Source organism: Primulina huaijiensis, chromosome 7 (assembly GCF_012295235.1).
Source record: "Primulina huaijiensis isolate GDHJ02 chromosome 7, ASM1229523v2, whole genome shotgun sequence".
NCBI lineage: Eukaryota > Viridiplantae > Streptophyta > Magnoliopsida > Lamiales > Gesneriaceae > Primulina > Primulina huaijiensis.
Window position 1 is genome coordinate 1,646,536 of NC_133312.1, and position 25,562 is coordinate 1,672,097.

A 25,562-nucleotide genomic window follows, 5' to 3' on the forward strand; every position below is an offset into this window, starting at 1 on the left:
TGGTTAAAAAAAATTATTGAGATATACATGTATGTATAACTTAATTATAAATTTTAAGAACGATATTAGTCATATAGTTACATGATTTTGACGAAAAAAATAACATTAATAAAATAATAATAATAATACATTATTATAATTGATTTAATAAAAGATACATGATTAAAACTATCATGAACCAATACATACAAGATTAAAATTAAAATTTTGTCAAATAATAATAATAACAACAACAACAACACCCATGCGGTGGATTTCCTGATGCATGCAACTATAAAAATTTACATCGTGCACTGTATATTAAATTTGGGTATAATAAAAATAAATTAATGGCATACAATTTTTTCAATCCCCAGTACAATTTTTTTGAAATGACAAATTAAATTTATGTAAAATATTTTATAACGTACTAATATTTTACAAATTTAATTTATTTTTAACAAGAGTACTGATTTAAAAAAAAAAATCAACTTTACATGCAATGTGCGTAAAAGAAAGTTCACGTATCAATTAGAAAATTATCAGCACATACTGAAATTGAAAGAAATATTGCTATTTTCGAGTTACTACTTACGAACTCCGAAAACACACTGCAGCTTTAAATTCTTGGAATGAATTCATAGCGCCAATTATAATTATAAAAATATTATTTTATGATAATGTTTTCGATCGTCACTGCTCACCACATCTGTCATCTGTTCNAAATGAGACCAAAGATTTATCTGTTCGGAGACTCCATTACGGAAGGAGCGTTCGCAAATGGTGGGTGGGGTTCTTCTCTTGCGAATCACTTCTCTCGCACGGTGAGATTCATACTTGTTTTTGTTTGATTTGGGTGGTTTTTACTTTAGCTTTGATTTGATAGAGACATTGGTTTTTGGTATTAGGCGGATGTGGTGTTGAGAGGGTGCAGTGGGTACAACACGAGATGGGCTTTGAAGGTGAAAGAGAAGGTGCTGCATCCGTCTGAGAGCAGCCGTTCTCCGGCGGCGGCGGTGGTTTTCTTCGGCGCAAACGACGCGTGTCTCCCCGACAGATCTAGTGCTTTCCAACACGTGCCGCTTGAGGAGTACAAGCAGAATCTCCACGCTATTGTCGCCTTCCTAAAGGTAAAGTTGAAAAGTGTACACGGCCCCACCAACACACTAGTTCTAAGAGATTGATTCCAGAAATTTGACAAAGATGGGAAAATCTACTTGAATATTGGCAAATGTACTTTTTCAAAGACATTATTTAGAATAACAATTAAGTTTTGCTGTTAAATTAATCTAATTTATTACAGTGGGTGCTTGTGTTGTAATATCTCTTTACCTAAAGACGTGATGCCAAACCACCTCCCCGTTGAAGAAAGGGAGGGTCGTTTTCATATGTTTGTAGTTGTCCTCTTCAAATTTGTTTGTTTCTCCACTAAAAAATGTAATTAAGCGGAGCATGTCCAAGAATCGGGGTAGGCAGCTGCATGAAACATTTCAGGGGTAAAGTTTGAGTCTTTTTATTAGTTTTTTGTAATGTTAAAAGTCTTGTATGAAAGTCATGAAGCCCACAAAATTTTAGCGATCTGGGTACCATTCATGCCTGTAAGTTGTGACTGCTCATGCACGGAGCCAAATGATAGGAAGGGGATGTAGTATAGTAGTTCTTCCCCTCGTTTGATCTTGTTAATTGTTTCGTGCCAGTTGCTTTTGGATTTTTGACAAACTTGATATCGGTGGATTAATCTTGTTACCTTACTTGCAGTTATGTCATGTAAATCATTCAATTATCATAGTCGTTCTCGTTATTCAAAACTAAGACGCAACTGTTATCTCTCGGTCAGGCATCTGCTTTTACTTTCTAGTCTGAACATAATATCCTTGTTTGTGCTTTTGTCGTAATGCTCTGTCTAACGTTACCACCTCTTTTCCATGGCTTCAGAAGCAATGGCCTTCATCTTTTATTCTCCTCATCACTCCTCCTCCAATCGACGAAGCTGCGCGTCTCCTGTAAATCTTACAATATTTTTACTACTTTCAAACTTTTAAGTTTGACGTTCTTAAAGTCACCGTGCTTGTAACGTGTAAAAATAATTCAGGCATCTGTTTAGGGACAGCCCTTCCGACCTACCTGAGAGAACAAATGAAGCCGCCGGAAACTATGCCAAAGCATGCCTTGCTGTTGCATCTGAATGTGGAGTTGCAGCTGTAGACCTCTGGACGAAAATGCAGCAGTTTCCTGGATGGAAAAAGGCTTATTTAGTGTACATGTGCTTCTTGTTTTGTTCAAATTCTTTCCATTGTAAACAGGGTGAATCCAGGAATTCAAGGGAGGGGTTGGGGACAAAATGGGGTGACAGAATATTTAGAGGCAAATCAAAAAAAGAAAAAAAATATCTACTTTTTTTCCCCCCTCGCCCTTTTATTGGATCACTCTCTTTCTTCAGTAATATATAATCAGAATCATAATCTCATGCAATATTCAATCCTGTTCTTTGAAATGCAGAGATGGTTTGCATCTAACTGAGAATGGGAACAATGTTGTGTTTGAGGAAGTGGTCGCCCGGCTCAGGGAAGAAGGCATGAGCCTGGAAAGTCTGCCTGTGGATCAACCTCTCCTTTCTGATATCAATCCTAAAGATCCTCTCAAGTCTTTTGAGAATGACTTATCTAGGATGAAGGAGGAAGGTCCAGCGTATGGGATTTAAGGTGTTCTTTACATGGGATTTTGTATGATAGTTAACAATATCAATTATTATTGTACAATAGAATGGCACCCCATGTTCAATTTTCATATATACCTTTTATATGATAAGATATTTGATTTGATAATATATATATATATATATATATCTTTTATATGATAAGAGATATTTGATTTGATAATATATGGTTTTATAAATAAACAAATTAATTGCAGTATAAATTGTAATTTATATAGGAACATATTAATTCTACGAATTGCTACTTGTTAGCCGTTTCTTATTGAAAATTATAAGAACACCAAACTCATCAGAAATATCAAAATGAGCTAACAAATTTTTTTTTGAAAGAAAGTTCCTCCTACTTCCTTTAATTCAAAGGGTGTCAAATTTGAAATTTCTTACAAGATGGTCTCATATATATTTATTCGTATTTATAATAAAAAATAATATTTTTAATATAAAAATAACATTTTTTTATTGATCATCCAAATAAAATCTTTCTCTTTATATATTTATTCATATTTATAATAAAAAAAATAAAATTTTTAATATAAAAAATAACATTTTTTTATTGATCATCCAAATAAAATCTTTCTCTTGAGATCGTATCGTGCTTCTAAAATACATATGCATATAGGATTAAAGCGAGTCGGAATTTTTTTTAATTTCTCTGTTCAAAATAAGCGAGTTGGGTCGAACGAAAAAAAAGGCTGCCTCATCTTGTGCTGTCAGTACGTTTTGTCATATATCAATAATAATTTGTTGCCAAAAAAAGTAAAATAAAATTGTCCCACCACCTTCACAGTTTTTCCCAAAAAATAACCAGTGAATTAAATTGTTATTATATTCCAAAAAAATAAAGAAATTAAATTGGCATTAAATTTCAGAATTCCAGTTGGCCCAAGAGTGGCAGTTGCCTGCATGACACGCATTTAGTAGACTGCAGACCAAACCTGATTAAATTGTTGCAGTGTTTGATGCTGATATGTAGCAAATGATACAGGAACGCGTCAAAAAATCATTGTCAGGTTTGGTGCTGTTGTCACAATAGCCACAAATATTTTTTTTTAATTTTCTTGGATAATGATATATTACATTCTTAAATTTAATTGGATGCGTCGGTTTGAATTTTATTTAGATCTTGAAAAATTAAGGGTGGTTCCGATTCCTTGTTTCTTGATTATACTTGCCTTTAATGACGACGACAATAATTGATCATCTGTTTTTGGGAAGTCAACAGTCGTGGGCCGTTGCAAGAGTAGACAAGCCACCAACCCATTTTTTGTTCTTTAGTTTTCCTTCTACCTTCCCATTTAAGTCAATATGTTCGTGTTCCTTCGATTTTACTCACAACATAATTAATCCTGCCTGCCTCGATCGCATTTCTCTACGTCGCTGCATTTGCATCTATTTTCTTGGTGTTTCTTCAAGTTTTGGAGATACCCTTCTGCTCAAAAGGGGAAGGTCACTGACTTTATGTGGGCTTCTTTTACCTGGTGTGTGATTCTTGGATTACCCGTAGCTCTTAATGCGTTTCTTCATATTTTTTCGCCGATTCAAGTGATGGATGTGAATATGATTTCTTTTTTTTGTGTAAAATCTTGAGAAACAGAATGGGCTTTTGTGTAATCTTGAATTAGTTCTTGACAATAGTTTTACATTGTTAGATTTTGATTTGAGATAGTGAGAGGTTGTGGTAAAGATTGTCAAATTGTGATGCTTGATCTTGGTTCATATGGTGTGGAATATTCGAATAAAGAGTGGTTCTACATCTTTCACATTGTTGCTGATAATTAAAGTCCTCTTAATATAATTTTCGCTTCACAAGAATCGGAAGGGGAACTGTATATCTGTAATCTACGAGGCTGCTAGGTACTTTCGCTGACGGATCTACGAAGTCAAGTATGCTTAATTAGAGGACTTGCAAGTTTGGTCGCTTGACTCATTTGATGAATTTTGAATATGCCCCTCTCAAATTTGTTGGTATCCTCTTCACTTTCCTTATAAGCTCGTCTTGAATATATGCGTCAATCTTGAGTTATCTTTTTATGATTTGCTGTATCCGGACCGTAAATATACCATATATATAGCAATGAGAGCATAAATAGTTAACTACCAAATTGACTCCATCTTGCTCCAAGATAGAACACCAATTTTTCCATTAAATTTGCTAATATCTCGTTTTTACGTGCTCGTTTTCGATGTTCTACTACATGATAGCACAAATTCTTGCCTTGTCGGCTAATCTCAAACATTTTCAATAATTAACTACAGTAGCATGAAATGGGATGAATTTACAGCCTTGCACGGTTGATATGTAGGCTTGTTTAGTTATTTTTAATCCCGTGAATGCTAGATATGTCTTCGACGATATTCATGAGATACAGCCATCTGCAGGTACTTTTGTTGTCTACAGTAAGTATCAGGAATGGGTTCAGGGGTTTGGTTCAAGAATATAATCACTAGAAAGAAAGCCAAGGGTGGTAAATCACAAAAATTGCAGGTTAGAAGTTCTGGATCTGTCTTCTTTTACTTATTTGCAATTATAAGTGGGCATATAGAACTCAAAGATTATTCAATCATTTTCCTTTATTTGACTTTGGACATGTAGCTGTCTGGATTCTGGATATCTGAATTTATGCATTTTGAGTTATTGTTTTCACTATTGAGCAGAAACATTCGGTATCTGACAAGTCAAATGGCCATAATGAGAAAGTCTTGGGGAAAAATTGTCCTGTATTGGCCAATGGGGATTCTGAGGGAGACCATATACGGATCCGTGTTGAGAATATGGCAGCAGCTCGAATTCAGACTGTGTATCGAGCATACAGGGTATGAGATACTTCAATGTTCTGAGTAACCTACTTGTTGATCTATGAGATACTTCAATGTTCTGAGTAACCTACTTGTTGATCTATGAGATACTTCAATGTTCTGAGTAACCTACTTGTTAATCTTACTCTTGTTTATTCACAGATGTGTATTTTTATCATATTGTAAAAAATCGAATAATAAAACGGAGATGCAATTTTTAATATGATTTTATTGTGATTTCGCTATAAGAAAAGCTTCCATATGTATTTATTCCGATGTATTTTCATCTATATAAAGAGGTGGTTATATTCTGAAGTGGCGGGACTAAAAAGGACTTCAGCCTCGTGGTTATTTGTCATGGATGAAGGTTTTTATGGTCGAACAACGTAATTGTCAATATATCTCTCTATTTTTAACACAACATTTGTTTTAGGCTCGGAAAAAGTATCGCCAAATGAAAGAAATGACAAGGTTCGAGGATCTGGTGCAACGTGATTCTGTCAAGAAGCAAGCATCAACCACACTGCATCATCTCCACTCATGGAGCAGAATTCAAGCCCAGGTTAGAGCTCGGAGAGTTTATATGGTTGCTGAAGGTCGTCTCAGACAGAAGAACCTCGAGAATAAGATGAAGCTAGAAGCAAAGCTTCATGACCTCGAGGTAAAACCGTGTACTTCCGCTATGTGGCCTGCATTTAAATGTTTCAAAATTGTATATTGAACTTGACTCTGCTATATCTTCGCGGATGGATTACCTGACAGGTGGACTGGAGTGGTGGTTCTGAGACAATGGATGAAGCTCTTGCAAGAATACATCAAAGAGAAGAAGCAGCAGTTAGGCGAGAGCGAGCAATGGCATATGCATTTTCTCATCAGGTGTGAAAAACGAAAAATAACGTCTTGAATCAGATTAGATATTATTCTGATTACAATATATCTTTTTATATATGGTTCTTTTATTATATTTTAAAATTTAGTTTTATGAAATATTTCCAACCATATTCATCCCATGAAAATGGTGTGTGATTATTTTATTCTAAATTAATAAAAGTTTTGGTCATTTGGGCATTTTGTCATGGATGTAGGCCTTTGTAGCCGAATCTAGTCGTGCAAGCAAGTCAAGCAATTCGTGAGTAGCTCGTGAGCTGCTCGATCAAAACTCAACTCGAGCTTGATTTGACCGAGCTCGAGTCGAGTTCAAGCTCGAGTAGCTCGACCGTTCACTTGAGTCAAGTTCGAGTTTTAATTGTTTTTACTCGAGTAATAAATACAAAATTTAAACCCTAAAATTATACTACAAACACTATCGAGTTTTTCGAGTTTGAGTAAATCGATATTTTCATGAGTCGAGCTTGAGTTTAAAAAATGAATACTCGATTGAGTTCGAGTCGAGCTCGAGCTTGTAACATTTTAATCGAGTCGAGCTCGAATAGTGAACACATAAATCCTGCGTCGTGTTGCAGCTTGTCTTTGCTATCCGAGAGTAATGACCGAAACCATTTTTTGTTTCAGTGGAGGGCCAACTCCAATCCGAATTTTGGATCAGGAAACTATGAACTTGGCAAAGAAAATTGGGGCTGGAGCTGGATGGACCGGTGGATTGCTGCTCGACCTTGGGAGAGCCGAGTTCCACCGTCAGCAAGTCCAAAGAAAGCACCAAGTCGCCAGGCAAGCAAGAATCCTAGAAGCAAAACTCCTCCCATGATCAAAGCATCAGTTAAAGTCAAGTTAGTTTCTTCTAATGGAAAGGCTGCTAGAAGATCCCGAAAACTGTCTTATGAAGATTCCGAGAAAACAACTGTTCTGAAAGTGAATGCCAACGCAGAAAATGATAAGACCAAGAATGAACAGAATGGATCCTAAAGTCAATTTTTCAGATTCAAGAAAAGTGTGCATCATCAAAGTGATGAAAAAAATTAGCCATTCGGACTTGGCATGCTTTGCCCGTTGAGCTTGAGCAACTGTGCTTACCAGCAGCAAAGAAAATTTGGATTTGGGTGTGATTCTTGATTTCCTGTACATTAGGAAGAGTGTAATTTATCATCGGAGTATTCTGTAAAGTGTGTGTTGGGCCTGGTCTTCTGCTATTTGTGGTTTGTATAAAGTCAGTTTTCTGTACTACTTTCCAAAATTTTAGTCAAGTTCAAAGGAGAGTTGTGTTGATTCATTTCAATGGAGTAGCAGGTAAAACAAATACAAGGTGAAAACACAGAACAATGGGTCATTTCAACTCCAAAAAATTGCGTAAAAAATAATTCTATTTCTAAGAAGAAATGGAGTAAACAAACATGTCAAGAAGTGTCTTTAAAGATAAATAAGCCAAAATGCCACAAATAGCCTACGCCATTATTCCTGATTTTTCATGAGAATGGAGATGGAAGTTGAGGAAGTGAAGAGCAAACATGGAGGAAAGTTATCAAGTACCAAACTACATGCAAAATCACGGGGGAGCCAGTTGAAGAACGTAGAGTGGGGAGGATGTACCAGTTAATATGGAAATCGTCTATAAAGAAAGGGAATCATTCAACGTAGAAGCTCTACACAATTTTCACAAAAAATCAACAGCTCAAAGTTATCAAGTAAATCTGCAAAAAAATTGTCTTCTCGCATTCAATTCTAGTTTTTAGTTGGATTCATAGTTAATGAAAAAAAACTTCCTCGATAGATATCGTCTCTTTCTAAACAAAAATCTTGTGCTAACCCCGAAAATTTCGCAAAATTCGAATACATAAAACCATGATAATTTATACAAATGTTGGCTGTCAATGAGAAAGTCAGGGTCATGGAGCAAAATTCTGTCCGCTGAAAATGGCAGACTAGCGTGTAGATAGGCTTAACAATTGTGACAATCGCTTAACATTCATCTATAAATTCTCACAAGATAACGAAAAAAGAGTTAATTTGCTTATATTAGATATTTGTCCGACCCAACCCAACACAAAAGCTAGTTGGAGAGGTTGCGGCCTCAATTACATCCCTGACACTTATTGATCCTATTGAAATATGAAACTAAACTCTCCCATGCATACAAAACGAAGAAAATATTGTTACGAAACCAAACCAATGTATGTATACAAAAGATTAACAACACAATGGAAGATCATCCGTTTGAACTGATCGCGCACTTCATTCATCTTCTGCATCTATATATAGCTTCAACAATCCCATTACGTTTATTTAGCTACATGATGGGCATATCTAATGCTTTCAAAACATCTTTGAACTCGAATTCACGAGTTTCTTTGTTGAATCGCTCCACCAGTTTATACCTTTGATCGTTAAGGTAAAAAGAATGAGCAGTTTCCAAAAGCCACTTTGCCTCTGAGTCACTCAGCTTGCTAGGAAGAACTACATTGCCACGAGCAAGCACCAGGTCTTTGCTGTCTGCAAATTCTGTGTAGCATGAAACGGTAAAGTACGGAGTGGCTTGGGTTCCTCTCGCTTTATAATCTTCAAGACCAGTGAAAAGCATGTGTGGCATTTGAACTGCACCACAAGTTTGATACATAATCAAGCAACATGAGATATACATTCTTGTAATAGTGATAATCAGCACTTTTCGAATAATCGTGCATTTGTTAAAGTAGCCTACCTAAGTCCCTTCGCATACTCTTCAAAAGTTAACATTATTAAAGGCTTCCACTTATATTAAGCAATTCAATCCTCCATTATCTTTTATGCAAGTAAAGATTATGCTTCCACCAATTTGTATTGAGAATATATCAGGTTAAATAGTTGACAGTTATATGAAATCCACCTCTATTTTTATTCACGCCCATATTATACATGATAAAAAAAATCGGAAAATTCAGAAATGACCTTGCACAAACATTGTTGTATAGCCGCTTCCTTTCCACAAGGGAATTACAAAATAACGGCTGCAAAAAAGTGAAAAATTACAATCATCAACTTGAAGAAGAGATGTTTTAAGAACAAAAATAAAGTAGATTACTTACCAATCTACTGCTCTGTGCTCCACCAAATGGTACACTTTTGCTTTCATTGATGCACCAATATGGCCCCTTCCCAAGTGATACTTGTACAACAAAAAATCAACGTTGGCAAACTATTAACAACATTTGGATATTCCACATAGAAAGGTGTTTTTCATAATCTAACCGATGCAGAAAAAAAGTAATTAAATTTATTGAGTGGAAGCAAAATACTAACGGTTCAAGGAAATTACATCGTCCCAAATATCGGCAATTTCCTCAGACGATTTATTCTTTACCCTCTGGACATCAATAATTTCCTCCAAAGGTTTTAATTGTAATGGGGTAAATCCAGTCGCGAAGCTCAATGTCCTATGGAAGCCAAGTGAACCCCACTTAAAGAAATCATCTGAAATCGCAGGCTTGTGCATATTCTCAAATAATCTTCCCATAGTTGAGATGGAAGTATAAGTATGTTCAGGGGATATAAAAGAACATGAAGCATTGCCACAGAGAGCCGCCACTGAAGAACATACCCTCCTTGCAACCTTGGACGCCACAAACCACATGGTATGTTTATCTGCAGCATAACAATCTAAAATCTTTCAATGTCTTCATTCAGTCAAATGGGAAAACACACAAAGACAAGGAAGAGTCCATTTCTTTTCCCAGGTGAATCTTGATTTGAGAAACGTTGAAGAACTTTATAACTAGCTCATCCAAACACAAACAAGCACGCACATACATACAATATCAAATCCAAAATTCCACAGTCTCTCTCCTGTAACTTCTGTTGAGACAATGTTTCAGCCAGCAGAACAACTACACACAAATGGGTCGAATAAATCAAATCATGACAGGGAAAGCTAGCTAATCAGGGACTTTCAAGTGGACTTTTCATCAAACATTTGATAGATGAAATAGCTAAAAAAAAATCGTGCTTTTCACCGAACCATATATACCATCCACCAAACCAACGCAATTACATCACCTAATTTTCTTGCATTTCAAGATAATACATTCAACTGACCTGCAATAAAGCTGAAGATCAAGAACGTGAATCCTGAAAATTGTGGGACCAGAAATATTGTTCGCCGATATAGAGATCGATTGTCGTCGACAGTGCGGGTACAAAAGGCCCAAACGTATGTAAAGCCCAAATATAACGGGCGTAAGCCCATTTTCTAGTTTAACCACTAGGTGTTTGGGCTTACAAACTGTTTATTATTATCAATCCAGCATGCAATTTATATGTAATTTTTTTTCCAAATTAATAACTGAATCGTCAAAGTTGAAAATATACAAGAAAAAGAATTTTATTTCATACAATATTTTATTAATTTGATCTCGAAAGAAAATAATCAATATATATCAAACTAATCCATATTTTTAAGAATTAATAACTCCATTAATTTCACCATATTGAATAATCCTGCTGAATTGGAGTTCTGCTCAACCTAGAACAAATAAAGATGTGGATTAAACTATGTTTTACATTTTATTTTTGTGTTGACAGTGAAGATTGTTACAATTAAGTTTCGAAACTGATATTTCGTCTTAGATTTAAGACTTTGATGTCAAATGAGCTACTGGATCTAGAAAACAGTTGATAAAAGATCTATTTTCCATGACCATAGAATGTGGCAGTCCCAATTAAAAATTTGGAGACGAATGGACATATATCTTTTACAAAATTAAACTCCTTTTAGACCAAGAGAAACAAGAAAGGCAATTGAATGAGCATTGTTTGCAGATAAAGCAACTTGTGATACGATCATTAATGGGTTTGGGTGGGGAGCAATGTTAGAATTTGTGCTTGTACACAGACATTTTTTTTAACACATATTCCTAACATGATATCGACAATTTCTTTAGAAAAAAGATAACCTGTGCGTATTGTTTGAGGGGGCTCTGAATTCTAAGACAGGACTTATTAATGACTGTTGCTTGAAATGAATGGTAAAAGGACTCATGAACTTTATTGGTATGTGCTAAATATGAAACAAATTAACTGCACATGCGTGTATTAAATTATGTTGTTGCAAGCTCAAGCATGGGAAAGGGGATAACGAGTACGACGCAAGAGACACCTTAAAGTCGAGTGGGCTTATAGAATGTGATCAGGCTTTAAATTTATGAAACTTGCTTTCAAATTTATCAAAATTTTCACTAGTCTCAGCCAAGTCGATGTATACATAAATCAAATTCAGATAGTACTGTTAGAAATCAAGTAACTCGAGCAGTGCTCGAGCTCGATTTGCGCTCAGTCACACTACACAAGGTGTAGTGTAGCAGCAGCATGTGAGGAAACTCATAGCTTTTTGTTGGGGAAAAAGGTTGAATAAAAGAAAATATGCCTATAAATTTTCATTAATGTAGACTTCACGGGTGCTGATTCTCCCTTTTTAATATGGTCACTTCTGCTCTTTAAAGGCAATATATATAATGTAGCATTGACTATGAACAAGTTCACTGCATTTACCGAACGCAATTTGTCCCTTAGCAACTTCTACATCCCACAAACTATAACCAACAAGTTCTCATGTCTTTCTTCTCCACTACTGTTGCTGCCATTTCTTTCACCATTATTTTCCACCTCCAACTGGCCACACACTCTTCAGCCAATGTTACAGAAAATTCAACCAGCCGGCCAAGGCCGCAACGCCAACTTTCGGTAGATTATTACTCCAAGACTTGCCCTCAGGTTGATCAGCTTGTTGCATCTGTAACCTCGCAGCAGTTCAAAGAGGTCCCCATCTCCGGCCCTGCCACAATTCGCCTCTTCTTCCATGACTGCTTTGTTGAAGTAAGCCCTTAACTTCTGCATTAAAGTGAAATATCTTCCATGAAGTAATCCCTTAATTACTGCATATTGCATTACTCAGATCATTCTTGGCGGTTCACTGCCAAAATCTTGAATGATTTTGAGTGATACATCTAACTTCGTGTCATGAGCCTGTGATAGCATATGGTTCATCCTTGGTGGTTCGCTACCAAAATCTTGAGAGCAATTTTGAGCCATGCTGCAAGCCGACGAGCCTATTAAAGCATATGGCAGCTTAAATGTAACGTTTGGTTAATTTGTTCCTCAGGCTCACCACCAGAGGTGATTCCAGAAATTGCCATGCCACAAGCCCACAAGCCCTTGAAAGAAAATTATTGCAACTTAAATAGCACATGATTAATCAATTCTTGGTGCTCGCTGCCAAATTGTTGATATAATATTTAGTATAATTCTGCATATTGTCATGATATGTGCCCAAGAAGTTGTGACGGCTAGCCTCTTGTCTTCGCCATAATCACAAGTAATTCTGCAAATCATCTAGCCGTCGCCATAATCATAAGTAATTCAGGAAATCATCTACCGTAGAGCCCGTGAGATGATAAGTGCCCGAATTCACCAAAACTTGCACGAGCACCATGAAAGAGTCTGGAATTGTTTGCATGAACCATGTTTTCGGTAATATAATCATCCTTGAAACATTCTCTTTTTGTGGTGCTTCTAAAAGGGTTGCGACGGATCCATACTTGTTTCAACGAAACAAGGAAGCAAAGAGTTGGCAGAAAGGGATGCGGATGACAACAAGGAGCTGGCAGTGGAGGCGTTTGATAGCATAAATAAGGCCAAAATGTTAGTGGAGAGCAAGTGCCCTGGAGTCGTATCATGTGCAGATATCCTTGCAATTGCTGCTAGAGACTTTATCCATTTGGTATGTACAAAAAAATATTCCAAAATACTGCTTCCTTCATCTTTTTGCCTTGGCAATATATGTGCTTCACATGTTCTTTGAATCTTCGATAATGACATGTAAACTTCAAATTTAATATCAAGATAAACAACTGATACTAATTGATATATTTTTTCTCTGGGATTTTTTAAATAAAACGCACATTAAATATAATTCTTATAAAAGTTGACTCTATTCGTCTGATATGCTAAGTTGCCCAATAAAAAACTTGGGATTCGCAGCTAAAGGAGGTATCGCATTCCTCTGTCTTAAATTTTTTTTTTATAGATTTATATATTTCTTATATACTAAACTAAAGACCTAAAACTTCTGGCTCCATAGTTGAACTTACAACTAACAACATTCCAACTGATGTAGATTTAGGACATATTAAAATCCAATTAACAGCTGGTCAATTACAGAACAAGATTCATTCAACTTTCGGGTAAATATAGGTAAAACCGCATAATAAACAAATTTAACAAATCAAATCAGTTGTAGATGGATTAGTTTCTAGTAAAGACTTGAATGGATAAAAAAAGACAAAACTATTTATTAATTTATACTAATCAGATTGAAGTGTGAGCTTTATTCATAGGCTGGAGGTCCATACTACCAAGTAAAGAAAGGAAGATGGGATGGAAAAATATCAATGGCAACAAGAGTAAACCCCAATCTCCCCCACGCCAACTCCACCATAGACGACCTTATCCAGCTCTTCAAATCCAAAGGCCTATCATTTAAAGACCTAGTAACCCTCTCAGGTGCACACACCATTGGTTTTGCTCATTGCAAGAACTTTCTGGCACGACTGTACAACTACAAGAACACGATGAAACCCGATCCTTTGATTGATCCAAGGCTCCTAAAGGCCTTAACAATGTCGTGCCCACGATTTGGTGGGAACACTGATATTGTAGCACCATGTGATGTAACGACACCGTTCTTGTTTGATAATGCTTATTATGGAAATTTGGAGAGTCAACTGGGAGTTTTAGCTTCTGATCAAGTGCTGTTTTTGGATCCAAGAACAAAGCCTCTGGTGCAGGCGTTGGCTAAGGATAAAGAGAAGTTTTTTCAAGATTTTGCAGTGGCTATGGATAAAATGGGGTCCATTGGAGTTAAGAGAGGAAGAAGACATGGAGAGAAAAGGATAGATTGCAGCATGCATGAACATTTGTGATCACTCAAGTTATTTTTTCTAATTGCCAGTAAGTAATGAATTACATATAGATTCACATTTAATTATTTGGGATGATTATTCATGTAACACAGAAATAACCGAGATTGCTACTTTCTGGTTTGGGGCCATACTTTCCTTTGAATTCTTTGGCATTTAATGCTTGTACGTTTGGTTATTGTTTTGTTTGTTGCAATGTCTTGATTCTTTGCGAGTTGGAATCATATGCTATGATATCAGATATATTTAGATTGAGATCTTTTTGTTTAAGCAATAACTTCAGGTTGACTATTTGTTGTAGCGGGAATCTTTTTTGTTTTTGGTCTATAACATATATTGAGCATGCGTTAACGTTGCAACGAAGCATCACTGCCAAAACAAAACATCCTTCCCTTGTCCACTCCCATGATTATCCCTGCACTCGATGACACATAAAATCCGGACATATTGCCATTTCAAACAGATATGTCACGAATTGATCCTAATTTTCGTAAAGGTCATAACCACACTAAGATATAAACTATAAAATTAAAATATTATCGTAAAGGTCATAACCACGAGTGGGTGCACTTAGGTAGTAACTGTTGGCAACCAATTACCTATTTATCGATGGTAATTTATGCCATTCAAATGATCAAACTAACAAAATCCTCACCTCCCCCAAAATATTATACCACCATTTTAATTGTCACCGAAATGATGTTGGGGGACGACTAAATACAAATCATACATTGCCATGCCATATAATTGTGCGGTTTGTTTTGATGACAAAAGAAGAGGTAAAGGAAAACAAAAGTGACCATCACTTTGGAGGCACAAGAGAAGGAACCACAAGAACTTAGAGTATCTCTCATCTACAATCACTTTAGACAACAAAAATATGCACAAGGTTAGGCATACTCCCACTCGTAGTCCCAGCTGCTTCAGATATTGATTGGCAAGGAACCATGCTCCAAACCTTTCGTGATTACCTAAAAGAATATAAATCAACAAAGCTAAGAAATGCTCCAAAATCAACTTAGTAAATCCATAAAACTATAGTCCTTTGATTTCCTCTCAGGCATCCAAGACCCTTTGAAGAATCAAACTCTTCCTACTCCAAACATAATTTTGTCACTTTCTAGTTTCCTTCAATCCACTGCTACTTAGAATGTAGAAACAAGGAACAAAAGACCAAAAAACCAAACCAAGCGGCTTCAAAAATGCCTTCACCCTTCAAGGTATTTTCATTCATATATATGCAGATGTCTCTCAAAAATAAAGGTAATAAATCTAGTATTTTAAACGCATTAGGTCAATCATCAATGACACAGTTCTGCTAGTTAACTGATAAAAAAAATTAAGCCACATTTACCCCATGATATACACAAAGTCGGTCGGGACGAAAGCCATGATAGTTTGAAAGAGGGTGAAACTAATGTTCATCGAGAACGCGTTCGGTTGAACAACATTATAAAAAGTGTTCCATCTACATTGTCCTCCTATTGGAACAAGATTCTGAAGTTATTAAAGCTAACAAGTGGCTAAAATATTTCGTTCCAACACTTTCTTAATCGTTTTTTTTCATGTAAATTCAAAGCTAATGAAATTTATTCTAGATATGCAATGCAATCACATAATTCAATCGATAACCTAAAATCTGAACTTTTCGAACAGATGAGCTAAAGGAAGACGTTCGGCCAATGCGATAATCAAATACCAATGTGTTCAAAACCATGACGGGACGTGGAGATAGTTTAAACAGAAGAAGTAGAATTCATCAATTGCATCGCAAAAATACGAAGTAAAAGGGGTTGTGAAAGAGACACCATCGTAATCATCCAGGTCGATTGACCGATGAGGCAACTCTATCCCCGCCGCTACTAGAGGAAGAGGCGGACTCCTGTTCTCTATTATTACTAGAGGTAGTCCCCGCGTTGAAGGAAGGTAGAGGGTTGGAACCTTTGATAATCCAACCGAGAGCGAAAAAGGAAAGACCTGCGAGAATGGCTGACCCCCAAGCTTGAGAGTACCACCTGCTGTACTGTCTAATCGCGAAACGCCACTGATCTCTCAGTGTTGCCACGTCCGGATTCACCGAATCCGGAGGGTTTGGATAGTGAGGTCTGTGTGAGTGCTCTCCACCGCCGTGAACTTTTGATGTCTCAGCCGTAGACACCACTTTCACGGCGGGCTTGGTATCTTTAACTCTCTGGTCGGTCATCGGTGTGGTTTTTCACTGGGCGAGCTAAGTTTACAGTGCCTCTCCCTGCTTGCTTTGAGCGATTAAATACGGCGTCGCATATAGAAGAGACGCTTGAATTTTTTCTTCTTCCTCCTCATTATTATTATTTGTTAATTGAGATTTTTTAAATTAAGATTTGTTCGGATGTATAATTAATTAAAAATTGAATAGAAAAAGGAATATATTTTTAATTTCAACAAATTCAGTTAATTATCAATATCAACAGTTTATACAGGCCCACGAGTTGTTCACAACTTTAACAGCAGAGTTATTGTGTGATTAAAAAAAAAATTTGAGGATAAAGCAAAAAATATTACTTTTAACAATTCTCAATATTAACACACTTATTTTTTTCAATATGTATTTCAAATTAAACTCAAATTTTCATATACTTGCCAACATTTTATGCATAATTAAAATCAAATGATCGATAACTTCTAGTCTATCTGACATTATTGTGATTCCAAGATTGAGTAGAGACTCAGGTTCCGACACTTAATTGTAACAAAACCTTTACCCCAACTCAAAAAAAAAAAAAACACTATCTACCTAAAAAACTATCTTGGTCGAACATGGTTGTCTAATCTAAGAATTTTTCAGAGTCAAAACTGGTACAAAAATCATGTTAAAAAACGCAACTAGCATTATCCCCCAACCGAGTATTATCATTCACGAAGTAAGATGGCATGCGCTAACAATGAATATACGATACTTTATGCTGCTTTCACCCTCCTTTCAGTCTTTTTTTTTTGGAGACTATTTATACTGGTTCAGTTGATAACTAAGTCCCTGAAAACATCGGAGGGACATAGATACATGGGTTACACAAGTCAGAATGCCCAACAAAAAGTACAATTTAGATAATTTTTACAACAAATTTCGCGTTGAGCTAGAGTAATCTTATTGCCTAATCTTAAATACCACAAAAAAAAAAAAAACATTTGGAGAAAACATAGGTAAAGGCAAACAATGCACAAGGAAACGTGACTTCATTGAGAATGAGTACAACAACGGAACGAGTTTGGCTACTTAAAAAAAAGTTAAGAGTTTGGTAACCAAAACCAGCGAGTTTTGTGGATGACAAACCATTTTGAGAGGAGGAATAAGAAAATCAAGTAGCTGCTGTTTTTTTTTTTTGGCTACTATATTAGTGTTTATTGTTTTCAGCAACTATCATCGGCTCTGACCAGTGCAAAACACGATTCAGGATTTGTTGACATCAGCAACTTCAGTACCAGAACATCATTTGGATAACTGATCTGAAGCCCAGGTTCAAAAAGTCCTGCATTGCAATATCTTACATCTCAATGGCCAAGTCATATAGTAAGACTTACACAGCTATGTTGGATAAAATGAAATGCGATGTCCATCCCATGTAGCACATAATGCCACACGACTTGAAAAAAAGAGAGAGGAGTCGCATAACATTTACCCGGAGAAAGATTCTTTCCACCATATAGCTCTTTGGCTAATGGGTTTGCTGCCCAATTATTGACAGCAACTCGATTTGTAGGTTGGAATCCTATTATATTTCCATTGGGCGACAACACCACCTGATCAGTCCAGAGCCCAAAGGCCAAAAAATTAGGAAAATAGTCCATATCAAACCAAGAGGCAATCGATAGTGGACCAAATGATTTATGAAATACTGTAAAAAGAAAGCAATGTGAAATACAGGGGGAGACGAAAAAATCAAGCTTTGCCTATAAAAACCACCTTTTAAGTCTGAATTAACGAAGAAAAACCAAAGCACAATTTTTTTGGGCAGGAAGACCGAAAGGAGTAATTAGGTTGTTATCCAATATTCATGAAGTTAGAAACAAGTTACGCCCGCAAGGTTTAACTTCAACAGTTTAAATCAAAAGAGAACGAACGGATCAGGATGCACTAGTTTGCAGAATTACCTGATAGCTAGCAATATCTTGCAATGCTTTCATATCTCCACTACCTGCTTCTTCTGATTTAGAAATGGATGGTGTGCCAATAATATTGGATTCTACATTATCCATTACACTCAAGTATGAAGGGAGTTTTCCGATCCATGAGTAGTGACCATGGTTCATCCAACTGACATCTCCAGGCCAACCAAAATAATTCTTGAGTCTTCTAATTATTTCAACACAACAAGATTCTACCTGATACAGAAAAACTATAAAAAAATAAGACCATGGACCAGTGAGTATCAAGGGAACCCAAGCAACCACACAAATTGCCAATAGTGAGGAAGATAGTAATAGACATTAGACAAGCATAACACACTAAGATGCAAAAACCATTCAAGATCATAATTTTTTCCATCTCAATATACAGTAAGGCAGCTTAACATCTTAATCCAGAGTAACATAGATGGCATGATCGAAAGCCAAAATTGAAGGCCAATAACAAATTTTCCAATACTACGCAAGTTCAACATAATAAAGAACAGAGACAGATATTAGCGCAATATGTACTATTTTCAAAACCTCTTGATTAGTCTTGAAAATGAATGAAAAACCGTGCATCTTTCTATAGAATAGTAAGATCACGCAAAGCTCTACAAATCTCAGCCCTCAATCAATTCTGAATTGTGTCAACCAACAGAAAACAGAAATGTTACACCCCAGGGAAGACTTTTGCATTTAACAATTTGCAAACAAGAGAATGAATTACTCTTATTGCCTGCGAACCTTAAAAGATTCCATGGAATGGTATGGCACAGAATCCACATCAATTGACAGGGGTGGGGATTCCTTCAGAAAATCTCTCTTATTGCCAGGCAGATGAGGTAAATTGATCTTCGCCACAACACTAATGGCGACAAGAAAAATCCCGCTAGCAAGTGCAACGGAAAACATATTCAACATAGAACTTCCCTGTAAGAAAACATTCACAGTGGGAGATAAGCATTAGAGCTCGAAACAAATCGAATTGAAGCTGACATTGGTATATGTTTTATTTTTATCAGACAACATATGTAAATTCATGTGCTTCCTACCTGAAACATCAGCGTAAAAGAAGTACAGATACATAATGGAAGATGAAGAAAAATATGTGACCAAGAATAAAAGTTCAGTAGAATGCCTTATTTAATGCCAAGTTGGAAGGGGTTGCAACTGCAGAACATGGTAATCTCTTGCTTGGCAGAGTGAACACATCCTCGTAGTACATATCAAGCGTATCAGCCAAACTAATCTGCGGGCACAGCAGAAATAAATTAACATGAGCAAATAAACTCAACTGGCATGAAAGCACTTCACCAGACACGAGGGGAAGAAAGTACCTGATCAACAAACACCCAAATTAAAATAAGCAGTTAGAAATAATGTTGTCAATTTACCTCAACAGTATTAAACTATTTAACTCATCAAGTCAAGAAAGATGCCACATCCAAAGAAATTAACAAAAATATGCTCTTAAATCACATTCCCGGCCTTAAAGAATGCCCCTGTACGCTCAGTGCAACCACCATCAAATAAAACAACTACTTCTAACAGCATATGTGATTGCAAGAATAAAAAACCTTATGAATGTGATCGCACAAGCCACCAAGTCCAAAGATAAATGTAAGAATACAGATGTGATTACCAGTTGGGAATGAGTAAGAAAGACTTCCCACTCGGTTGCCTCTGGTTTTTTCCAGCTATCAATCTTTACATTGCTGAATTTACTAGCATCAATTTTTAAAATGTAGGAAGGTACGCATTCACTTATCCAAGAACAAAACTCGGGACCACCAATCTTTTCCAGTTTTGAGAATGTGAGGGACCTCCAGCAAGTTTTCTTCAATTTTGACTCCTTAAGCTTGTAACTTGACCTTTCTAGATTAAATTTTTCTTCTAGAGTCTTCGCATTTGCAAGTACATGATGGTCCAGGAGATTATACAGAATGACAGAGGAATCTCTAGATGACATCTCTTTGGGTTTGTTAAACCAATGGAAAAGCTTATTTGATGCTCTGTTTGTCGAGCCACGAAGAAAAATTCTTTCAGTGTTTTCAAGGGCAGCAAGGCAAATAACTTCTGCAATTACAGAAATGATCTGTTTGTCCGAGGAGCTGAAGTTTAAAATTGCAGGTACCTGCCGACAGGAAATGGATAAGATAATTCAACCCATCAATATGATTGACACCTGCATATCAGAGACATTAAATAAAGTATTACGACAGGTAAACAGTAATGTAATTAGTGCAGGTAGAGAAAACTCATATCTACCTCTTTCGGATTTTCAAGGTTGTTCATGTCTCTGTCCCTTCCAGGGCTAAAAATTTCCAATTCAAAATTCCAAAGCTGCTGCAGAACTACTTGTCTAAAGGTCATGGCAAGTATGTTCTTAGAAGTTGTGCTAGCAAAGATATCTTTCGTCATAGATTTCTTCAGCTTTATAGCTTTCTCTTTAACTTTCCTAGCGGGTAAAAACTGGAAAAAAAAAATAAACAAGAACAGCAGAAGTTAAAAATAAACGAACGAATTAAGCTTAAACAGAGTAAGTCAGAAGGTCCAATGACGGAGAAAAGAGCATCTCGAGTGCTACAAATGGGAAAACAACGTACGTTAGTTAGACATAATTTGAAGAGCAGACTTCACATCTCACAAGAAATAAACTTTACTTATCAAAGTATAAACTATGAACTAACCAGTCGTGTGGAGATGGTACTGTGCTCGTCAAATGGCCCCGGGAATATGGTCTCCACAACCATGGCGGCGGTTCCAGACGAAATATGCTCATCGGCAGCTTCGCCTCCATCGGCGGCAGCGGCGGTGAGGGCTTGCTGTAAATCCACAGAGCCAACCACCGTCAGGCGAGCCAAGTCGTTCTCGTACGTCCTTACAGCTGGGAGCGATTTCGCGTCGGATTCTACTACGGCTTCAAGAAGTGCTTGCTCGGAAGCAGGCGAAAATTGTGAACTGGAAGACGATGAAAGGAGAAGGGTATTTTGCTGGAGCTTGAGGAGCGAATTGGGGTACAGCTTATTTGAGAATTTCAACGAGGAAGAATGAGAAGGGAAGATGGAGGAAAGAAGGAAACCAGGGGATGAAAATGCCATAGAATTTAGGGTTTGTGTTCAAGGTATAAGCTCCCACGAAAGGGAGAAAGTAAAGCTTCTGTGTTTTTTTAAACCTGTGTTTATTAACTTTAATTTAAAGAAGAACGATAAGTTGTTCAAGTATTATTTTATGTTTTTTGAGAGAAGTTGTTCAAATATTTTGAAAAAATAAGATTAAAAAAATAACAATTTATATTCACATTATTATTATTTAAACATGAAATTATATTTCATTAAAAAGTAATAATTCAGAAAAGATTAACTTTTTGTGTAACTAATATTTGTTTTTGAAGTTGTACAACGATTCATTCAACATCACAAATCTCTCGTTTTATCTTCTTGATTGTGTTAAAAGATCTCTGACTCATATAAAAAAGTTTACCTGGTTCTAAAAGTGAAAATCTTCGATCTCTAATATGGGGAAAAAATTGTCAAAATGATTTTTTTTATTAGAGTAAGTCTCTTATGAGACGGTCTCACAAATTTTTATCTGTGAGACGGGTCAACCATACCGATATTCACAATAAAAAACAATATTCTTAGCATAAAAAGTAATACTTTTTCATGGATGACACAAATAAGAGATCTGTCTCATAAAATACGATCTGTGAGACCGTCTCACAAAAATTTTTGTTTTTTTATTATTACCTATTTTGGGTTTTGTGACCTATCTTTGACTATGTCCAACTAACTCCTCTTCCAAGTATTTATTCCAATTTCATTTTTTTTATATAAAAAAAGTGGATTTTTATTCCCTAAAAAAGTGGATTTATAAAATCCAAACCACGTATCATGATGATGCAATTGTAACAGCCATTCCTAAAAATAGCAAATTTACAACTTTGTCTGCCTAGAAAAGTTATTGCTTATAAAACAAGGAAAACACCACCGAAACTCCCCATTCTCTATCTCAATATATCGTTATGATCAAATTAGTCCTCGAGAAATTCACTTTATTTTATATATACGTTTGATTTTGGGAAAAAAAATTGCAACACACGATCGAGTAAATGGTCATTTTCTATTGAAAAATAGTAATGAACCCAGTCAAATAACCAAATAGAGATAAATCGTTTGTTCTATTAATTTTTTAGTAATGCTAGATGTACACTTTGGTGCACTTTTTTTTTTTTTTTATCAATTACAAAATTGTTATTTAGTAATAAGATATTTATTTCTTTTCACGGATAGTTTTATATTTGATAAAAAAAATATAAATTAATGTAAGTGAGCTTTAATCGAACCCTTCCCAAAATTAAGTTGAGAAAACTCACACTTCTCATTAGCACAACCCGAAAAAAGGAAACCCCCAAATCCAGAATTCTGCTTAAAGCAGCCTTGCATGTAGTATTCCGTTTCTTGAAAGGGAAAAACTATCTTAGCATAAAACACTCCCTTCGCTTGCACTCAAACAAATCTCTCTTTCACCCATGCATATATATATATATACCACCAAAGAAGCGAGAATATGTGCCAAAACCAGCTAAAAACTCCCAAGAAATGGAGATTAACCTCGAAAACGAATCATCCCACGATCGTAACGAGCAAGAACTACCTTTACTCGTCGACAAAGAACCACCCGAAATCGAAAGAAACCTCATTCAACAAGCCATTAGCCAAACGTTTGAAAGCACGGCTCACTTGGCCAACCTTCTACCAACAGGAACTGTCCTAGCTTTCCAACTTCTTTCTCCAATATTCACGAACCAAGGCCAATGTGATCCAGTTAGCCGTATCTTGACAGCGGGATTAGTTTCCCTCTGCGGGCTGTCTTGTTTCTTGTTGTGTTTTACGGATAGCATCAAGGATCAGAAGGGGAACGTGTGCTACGGTTTGGCCACGTTTCACGGCTTTTGGATCATCGATGGATCGATGAATTTACAAACCCAGGTTGCGGCAAAGTATAGGCTCGAGTTTATCGATTTTGTGCATGCGTGGATGTCGATGCTGGTATTCGGGGCCATCGCTTTGTTTGATCAGAATGTGGTAGGGTGCTTTTACCCGAATCCTTCGGATGAAATGCAAGAGATAGTTACCGCGCTGCCTGTGGGGATTGGGATCATCTGCAGCATGTTATTCGTCGTTTTCCCGACGAGGCGACATGGAATCGGTTTCCCTCTCGCGCCAAGTTGATTAACTTACGTGTTAATGGTGGATTTTAATTTTCGCTTCTGTATTTGTATTTAATGGAATTAGCCATATTCTTGGACATCTCAAAATTCCAAATCAAATATATATATTTATCAAGAATAGTTATTTGTGAGACAAACTCGTAGATTTATCAGCGGATTGACTCGATTTATAATTATCAATTTATTATAAAAATTAATATTTTTACTTAAAAAATGATATATGGTTTATTCATCGTTAATTAGAGAAAAAACTGAAAAGTGTTCAGAAAATTGTATTGGAAGCCTTGAATATAATTTTATAAATATGATCAATTAGTTCTTTCTTTCCTCGGCCCCTAAAAATATTGCCATATCAAATAGTGGGCTATGTACCTATGTAACATATTTGGGCCCTAACCATGCAGAAAACAATTTCCACCCAATAATTATAAATAAATTAAATCGTGATAAAAATTAGGATAAATTTCAAATAAATTCTCAAATCCTATTTTCATTTTAACTTAATTCTCTTACCAATAAAAATTTAGTTTAAGCTCCTTAATTTAATGAGCCTTTTTTTTGATACGTGGCGTTGTCATATCTATCGAGACTATCCAAAAATATAGGACTACGCAAAGTTTTCAACATATATACCATGAATATGAAGGGTTTTACTACTACTTCTCACAGCCAAATCGTGCAATGCCAACAGGTGGTTCATAACGTAGATCTTTTCAACAACACTTATCACAACCATGTATTGTTTTCTATCTTGTTGTGTATACTAAATAGCTTTAATTTTGGAATAACACTTAGAGAGTGAGCAATAAGTCATGATTCTTTTATTTAAATATACAATATATTTTTACACAATAATTCCATGTGAAAGAGTATAAACTTGTTTAGCTACAATAGTTTATCTACTTATTGTAGCTGAAATAATTTAATTTTATGTTGTGTAAAAATATCAAAAATTTAAATGAATTGTTCGTATGTTGATTGTAAAAAATTTTGAACTTTTTGCGTTAATTTTAACAATGAATAATTCTTTCAAAGAATCAATCTAAATCAAAACACGAATAAAAATATTTTTTTTTCTGGAACTCAATTTTTTAGTTAAACTTTACAAAATGTATAATGATTAACATATTTTATCAAATAAAAAATCAAGATGGCGAGATAACACATTAAAAATAATACATATATATCTATTAAATGTTCGATTGAAAGCTTTAAGCACAGCTAGATTCATTTTTTAAAAATTTACTTTAAAAAAAGCCATTTTCTGATTGCCTAAATGTATTAGATGATGCATGACTTAATGTTAATGAAAGACTAGTTACGATGCACACGCGATGCGTGTGTGTAAAATCTTTTTTATTATTATAAATGCACTAAAGTGAAATTTGACAAATTATGAAGAGACTAAATTGATATTTGAATTGTTGAAATAAAAATAAATAAAAATATAAGTGTGTTAAAATTAAAACAAAAAAAACAAAAATGTAATATTAATATCATACACTTAATATAATAATATAGATATCATATAAGGGTAAAATTGGAAAAAAATTTGGTATCCTCTCTAGGTAGTTATTATCATGTCCTCACACTTAATATAATAATATAGATATAGATTATGCAGAGCTAAATATATATAAGTAGAAAAATCAAAAACCAAAGTGGAAATTTAATAAAATGACATCATCTATACATATATTTAAATGTATTTTATATTTCAAAAGTCATTTTAAATTTTAATGTGAAAAATTTTGAAAATAATTTTTAATCTGATAAGTTAATATATTAATATTNATTTATAAATTCTAAGAAAAATCAGAAACTAAATTAAAATTTTATGAAATGTCATAAT

The 25,562-nt window shown here is 35.4% G+C and overlaps 8 protein-coding genes across 13 annotated transcripts in view; 5 read left to right on the forward strand and 3 right to left on the reverse strand.

Annotated features, from left to right (window-relative positions):
- LOC140981128 (uncharacterized) overlaps positions 1-25,562 on the forward strand; it is a 56,759-nt gene that overhangs the window by 26,465 nt on the left and 4,732 nt on the right. The gene's annotated exons all lie outside the window — the stretch shown is intronic.
- On the forward strand, positions 705-2,714 carry LOC140981285 (GDSL esterase/lipase At5g45920-like). The gene is made up of 5 exons (XM_073447647.1): positions 705-803; positions 888-1,109; positions 1,915-1,982; positions 2,072-2,236; positions 2,479-2,714. Exons 1-5 carry the CDS (start codon positions 705-707, stop codon positions 2,678-2,680), a joined length of 756 nt encoding a protein of 251 aa, XP_073303748.1. The 3' UTR covers positions 2,681-2,714.
- LOC140981870 (protein IQ-DOMAIN 9-like) lies at positions 3,834-7,664 on the forward strand. 2 transcript variants are annotated; one of them, XM_073448370.1, is made up of 6 exons: positions 3,834-4,173; positions 5,075-5,180; positions 5,351-5,509; positions 5,925-6,152; positions 6,254-6,367; positions 7,004-7,664. In XM_073448370.1, exons 2-6 carry the CDS (start codon positions 5,106-5,108, stop codon positions 7,352-7,354), a joined length of 927 nt encoding a protein of 308 aa, XP_073304471.1. In that variant the 5' UTR covers positions 3,834-4,173; positions 5,075-5,105; the 3' UTR covers positions 7,355-7,664. The 2 variants fall into 2 exon arrangements, with proteins under 2 accessions (XP_073304471.1, XP_073304472.1); XM_073448371.1 differs by lacking the exon at positions 3,834-4,173 and adding an exon at positions 4,641-4,660.
- LOC140981023 (uncharacterized) lies at positions 8,374-10,618 on the reverse strand. Of its 2 annotated transcripts, none has more exons than XM_073447235.1 (5): positions 10,454-10,618; positions 9,678-10,003; positions 9,448-9,527; positions 9,311-9,369; positions 8,374-8,977 (listed from the first exon to the last, which is right to left on the reverse strand). In XM_073447235.1, the coding sequence occupies exons 1-5, from the start codon at positions 10,602-10,604 to the stop codon at positions 8,673-8,675; spliced, it is 921 nt and encodes a 306-aa protein (XP_073303336.1). In that variant the 5' UTR covers positions 10,605-10,618; the 3' UTR covers positions 8,374-8,672. The 2 variants fall into 2 exon arrangements, with proteins under 2 accessions (XP_073303336.1, XP_073303335.1); XM_073447234.1 differs by lacking the exon at positions 10,454-10,618 and adding an exon at positions 10,173-10,420.
- LOC140981198 (peroxidase 19) lies at positions 11,685-14,476 on the forward strand. Its single transcript, XM_073447512.1, has 3 exons — positions 11,685-12,229; positions 12,933-13,133; positions 13,750-14,476. The coding sequence occupies exons 1-3, from the start codon at positions 11,966-11,968 to the stop codon at positions 14,332-14,334; spliced, it is 1,050 nt and encodes a 349-aa protein (XP_073303613.1). The 5' UTR covers positions 11,685-11,965; the 3' UTR covers positions 14,335-14,476.
- On the reverse strand, positions 14,990-16,603 carry LOC140980123 (uncharacterized). Its single transcript, XM_073445810.1, has 2 exons — positions 16,140-16,603; positions 14,990-15,302 (listed from the first exon to the last, which is right to left on the reverse strand). The coding sequence occupies exon 1, from the start codon at positions 16,532-16,534 to the stop codon at positions 16,148-16,150; it is 387 nt and encodes a 128-aa protein (XP_073301911.1). The 5' UTR covers positions 16,535-16,603; the 3' UTR covers positions 14,990-15,302; positions 16,140-16,147.
- Positions 17,382-21,623, reverse strand: LOC140981196 (uncharacterized). Its single transcript, XM_073447509.1, has 8 exons — positions 21,168-21,623; positions 20,746-20,949; positions 20,120-20,611; positions 19,616-19,726; positions 19,222-19,407; positions 18,460-18,690; positions 17,988-18,108; positions 17,382-17,837 (listed from the first exon to the last, which is right to left on the reverse strand). Exons 1-8 carry the CDS (start codon positions 21,576-21,578, stop codon positions 17,719-17,721), a joined length of 1,875 nt encoding a protein of 624 aa, XP_073303610.1. The 5' UTR covers positions 21,579-21,623; the 3' UTR covers positions 17,382-17,718.
- LOC140981549 (protein DMP6-like) lies at positions 22,904-23,836 on the forward strand. Its single transcript, XM_073447982.1, has one exon. The coding sequence runs from the start codon at positions 23,079-23,081 to the stop codon at positions 23,709-23,711; it is 633 nt and encodes a 210-aa protein (XP_073304083.1). The 5' UTR covers positions 22,904-23,078; the 3' UTR covers positions 23,712-23,836.

Excerpts from the sequence above, each read along its gene's own strand:
- LOC140981549 (XM_073447982.1), top strand. The coding sequence starts at position 23,079 with ATGGAGATTAACCTCGAAAACGAATCATCCCACGATCGTAACGAGCAA.
- LOC140981196 (XM_073447509.1), bottom strand. The coding sequence starts at position 21,578 with ATGGCATTTTCATCCCCTGGTTTCCTTCTTTCCTCCATCTTCCCTTCT. Across the intron at positions 19,727-20,119 it reads TTCTTACTCATTCCCAACTG|ATTAGTTTGGCTGATACGCT; the intron begins GTAATCACATCT and ends CTGTGCCCGCAG. Across the intron at positions 17,838-17,987 it reads TGGAAAGAATCTTTCTCCGG|GACTTTTTGAACCTGGGCTT; the intron begins GTAAATGTTATG and ends ATTGCAATGCAG.
- LOC140981870 (XM_073448370.1), top strand. The coding sequence starts at position 5,106 with ATGGGTTCAGGGGTTTGGTTCAAGAATATAATCACTAGAAAGAAAGCC. Across the intron at positions 5,510-5,924 it reads CTGTGTATCGAGCATACAGG|GCTCGGAAAAAGTATCGCCA; the intron begins GTATGAGATACT and ends CATTTGTTTTAG. Across the intron at positions 6,153-6,253 it reads CAAAGCTTCATGACCTCGAG|GTGGACTGGAGTGGTGGTTC; the intron begins GTAAAACCGTGT and ends ATTACCTGACAG.
- LOC140981198 (XM_073447512.1), top strand. The coding sequence starts at position 11,966 with ATGTCTTTCTTCTCCACTACTGTTGCTGCCATTTCTTTCACCATTATT. Across the intron at positions 12,230-12,932 it reads TCCATGACTGCTTTGTTGAA|GGTTGCGACGGATCCATACT; the intron begins GTAAGCCCTTAA and ends TGCTTCTAAAAG. Across the intron at positions 13,134-13,749 it reads CTAGAGACTTTATCCATTTG|GCTGGAGGTCCATACTACCA; the intron begins GTATGTACAAAA and ends CTTTATTCATAG.
- LOC140980123 (XM_073445810.1), bottom strand. The coding sequence starts at position 16,534 with ATGACCGACCAGAGAGTTAAAGATACCAAGCCCGCCGTGAAAGTGGTG.
- LOC140981285 (XM_073447647.1), top strand. The coding sequence starts at position 705 with ATGAGACCAAAGATTTATCTGTTCGGAGACTCCATTACGGAAGGAGCG. Across the intron at positions 804-887 it reads CGAATCACTTCTCTCGCACG|GCGGATGTGGTGTTGAGAGG; the intron begins GTGAGATTCATA and ends TTTTGGTATTAG. Across the intron at positions 1,983-2,071 it reads GACGAAGCTGCGCGTCTCCT|GCATCTGTTTAGGGACAGCC; the intron begins GTAAATCTTACA and ends AAAATAATTCAG.
- LOC140981023 (XM_073447235.1), bottom strand. The coding sequence starts at position 10,604 with ATGGGCTTACGCCCGTTATATTTGGGCTTTACATACGTTTGGGCCTTT. Across the intron at positions 9,528-9,677 it reads TTGCCGATATTTGGGACGAT|TATCACTTGGGAAGGGGCCA; the intron begins GTAATTTCCTTG and ends TTGTTGTACAAG. Across the intron at positions 9,370-9,447 it reads GAGCACAGAGCAGTAGATTG|CCGTTATTTTGTAATTCCCT; the intron begins GTAAGTAATCTA and ends ACTTTTTTGCAG.